The sequence below is a fragment of the Equus asinus genome, chromosome 9, assembly GCF_041296235.1.
Source record: "Equus asinus isolate D_3611 breed Donkey chromosome 9, EquAss-T2T_v2, whole genome shotgun sequence".
Taxonomy (NCBI): Eukaryota; Metazoa; Chordata; class Mammalia; order Perissodactyla; family Equidae; genus Equus; species Equus asinus.
The window spans coordinates 3,177,697-3,180,797 of NC_091798.1; the positions used below are offsets into that span (position 1 = coordinate 3,177,697).

The 3,101-nt window shown below is 61.6% G+C and overlaps 1 protein-coding gene across 1 annotated transcript; it reads right to left on the reverse strand.

Moving 5' to 3' along the window:
• Nucleotides 1-206: 206 nt before the first annotated feature.
• Nucleotides 207-1,895, reverse strand: LOC139046267 (ral guanine nucleotide dissociation stimulator-like). Its single transcript, XM_070518173.1, has 4 exons — nucleotides 1,636-1,895; nucleotides 1,141-1,262; nucleotides 844-935; nucleotides 207-509 (listed from the first exon to the last, which is right to left on the reverse strand). Exons 2-4 carry the CDS (start codon nucleotides 1,248-1,250, stop codon nucleotides 448-450), a joined length of 264 nt encoding a protein of 87 aa, XP_070374274.1. The 5' UTR covers nucleotides 1,251-1,262; nucleotides 1,636-1,895; the 3' UTR covers nucleotides 207-447.
• Nucleotides 1,896-3,101: the final 1,206 nt, after the last annotated feature.

Genomic DNA, 3,101 nt, shown 5'->3' on the forward strand with positions numbered 1-3,101 from the left:
CCACACTGCAATGATCCTGTCCTCGGCGGGAGGGGCACTTGGGCACGTCCTTCAGTAGCCAGGGAGGGGACTGGCACTTCTCCCTTCTCCACATAAACTGAGCTGCTCGCTCTGGGAGATTTCTAAATTCGAGGAGGAATGTGAGTTTCTGGATCTGGTTTCCATGAGTGCTGCGAGCGAAAGACTCACACCTCCACTCCCAGGATTAGAAAGAAGCAACAATTTAATATAATACTCAAACGGAGCATTTACCATTGACAACAAAATATGGCCCCGCCAAATAGGGAAAGAGGTGCTGGGCAAAAGGGGGGAGGGGGAAGAGGGGTTGGTGCCTTCCCTCGTGGCCAACAGGGGACCCCAAGAAACGGATCACAAAGTTCTCCTCATCAGAATCAGGGGAGGTGGCCCTGTGCACCCTGAGTGTCAACGCTGTGTCCCCGCTGTAGCTCAGCTGGTCTCAGGAGGGTCATCGACCACCACCACTGGGCCCTTGGTTGGGGGTCTGGTGTCTGGAGAAAGAGAGGCATTTCCTGAGCGGCCTGCCCTGGAACCACAGTGCACACCCCATCCCGGCCCCCACTGCGCTCTGTGCTCCAGCCCTGTGCTCAGTGCTCAGTCAGCCAACAGCACCCCATCTGTCCCTGACACAGGGGCTGATATTTAGCGTCACCCACTTCACAGAGGAGGAAACCAGTCCCAGAAACGTGAGTGCAATCGCCCAGGACGGGACTGCTCAGCCGTGGAGCTGGAGCCCAGGGCCAGCTGTCTGCCTCCCCAGGCCCACGCTCAGCCTGAATGTTTCCTGAGCCCATGGTTTCAGCCACTGCCGGTCTGGACACTCACTCTGGCCTGAGCGGTTCTTCTTGCCTTTGAAGAAGAGTCGAATCTTTCTGACCCAGTGGTATCGGGGCTCCAGCTGGCAGGACAGGCTGTAGCTACAGGACAGAGCGGAGCTGGGAGCTCTCAGGAGCCACACATCACATGTGCGTCCTGGAGCCTGCCAGCAGCTGGGGTCGAAGGGCCCCAGGGGTCGCCATGCAATCAGATCAGGGGCTGACCATGGAGCAACGGCCATGGGCTCTGGAGCTGGTCAGCAGAGAGAGGCTGCCCTGCCCTCCCCCAACTCCTGACCCGACTCACCTCTCCTCCTTGCTCAGGGGCTCCACGGCCTGGAACCAGGCCCCAAAGTGCTCGTCGGGCTGCACGGTGTACAGATTTGCAGCCTCCTGGAGCAGCTCGATCTCGTCCATCAGTTTGAATTGCTAGGACAGAGCAAGCACAGGATGCCCACAGGGCCTGAGTGGGGGACCCTGCAGGGCTCGTGGAGGGGCTGAGGAAGGGGGCAAGGGGCCAGTCTGGGGCCTTTGCCCACTTGGGAACACTCCCTCCCTGCGATTCCAGTCAGGGCTTGCCTGCTCTCACACTTGGCCCAAAATAGCTCCTCCTCCAGGAAGGAGTCTTTGATGCCAGCCCTTCCCCCACCCGCCAATGCCATAGGATCCCTAGCTCTGTATATTGAACTGTGCAAATAAATGTTCCACCCTGGGGATTGGGCCAGAGGGGGTCCTGCCCACTGCGGGGGGGTCTCTGATTTCCAACCCCCACCCTCCCCACCGGGAGGCCGCAGCCGCTTACCTCATTCCATTTCCGACAGTTGAGCACATCGCCCTGGAAAGCAGACAGCCGCAGTCCATCAGAAACAGCCCCCTTGGGCCAGCACTAGCCCCCATCCACATCTCTTGCAATGTTGCACTACTGCCAGTGGGCAGGCCCATCCAGAGCCCGGACTTGGACCTGGGCCAGTCTCTGGGCTCCAGAGCAGGGGGCGCAGAGCAACTGAGGCAACAGACCTTGTGACCCAACCCTCTCTGATGACATGTGGGGAGACTCAGGCCTCAGGCAGGAAGGGACAGCTCAGCCTCTGATGTGCTTCCTGACTGGGAGGGGCCCGACTTCTCTTCCCTCACTGGCAGGGCCAGAGGGAGAGGCTGAGTCCAGCTCAGACACCACCTCCTGCGGCCACACAGTCAGGCAGCTCTGAGCCTCAGCAGCCCAGGGAACCTGGACGGTGGCTTATGCAGAGCCTGCATCACCCACTGGGGAGATGGGCCTGACATCCCAACTCCCACACGAGGCTGGAGGCCCTGCTGAGAGGACCTTTGCCAAATGCAGAGAGCTCAGGGCTCAGGACAGGACTCTCTCCTCCCCACCCTCAGGAGCCTGAGCCCCCCGGACCCACCTCCGGGCTCACTCACCTCCACATAATCCTCCATTGTAGCGTCCAGCAGCTCCAGGGAACGGAAGAACGTCACCAGGGAGGGGACGACACCCTGTGCCGCCATCGGGATGGGCATGGCAATGAGCTCCCGCTCTCAGGTGCCCCCATGAACCTTCCCCTGAAACCCCTCAGCCCAGCCTCCTGCCCACCCCACGCTCCCACACAGAGCAGCCTAGGATCCTCGGGACACCCCAACACACACAATTCCCTCCCCCGCTCCCCTCCAGGAACACCAAACTCCATCAGTCAAGTCCCAGGGCTGGCTGTTGGCCTCTCCCAGGGGCAGTGGCCCCTGCCCTTCCCCACCCCAAATCTGCCCTGCTGCCAGCCCTTCCAGGCCTCCTCCTGCTCACTGCCACTGCAGGCCCGTCATGCTTGGCAGCCACAGCAGATTCACCTGAGGAGGAAGGCCCCTCTCCTGAAGGAGGTCTCCAGCTGGGAGGGGGAGCCCCCTCTCCTCTGACTCCTAGGCCCCTCCCCCACAGTCACCCTCACCTGCTGCCGCTGCCTCTCCTGGGCTCCCTGGCGGGCCCTCTCTGCAGTCTTTAACACGGAGGTCGCCTCCTGTCGGGGCCGAGGACAGGGTCAGTGCGCCCATACTCCCCTCCGCATGTCCCCCAGGGCCCCTGATCTCAGACCCTGGCCATCGGCTCCAGTCCCCTGCTGCCTCTGCTGCTCCCACCTCCAGGGTGCTCTGATTCTAGACCAGTCCCAGCTCCAGGACTCAGTCCTGTGTGACCTTGGGCCTGCCCAGGCCGCCCTGGCCCTCTTTCCTCAGCTGAAAAGTGTGAGGAGAACGTCACCTGCTTCCAGGAGTCTCCTG

Bases quoted from the DNA above. Each gene is read 5' to 3' on its own strand.
- LOC139046267 (XM_070518173.1), bottom strand. From the start codon at position 1,250: ATGGACGAGATCGAGCTGCTCCAGGAGGCTGCAAATCTGTACACCGTG. The intron at 936-1,140 runs GTGAGTCGGGTC...TCTGTCCTGTAG, and splicing joins CCCCTGAGCAAGGAGGAGAG to CTACAGCCTGTCCTGCCAGC. The intron at 510-843 runs GTGAGTGTCCAG...CTCTTTCTCCAG, and splicing joins GAAGAACCGCTCAGGCCAGA to ACACCAGACCCCCAACCAAG.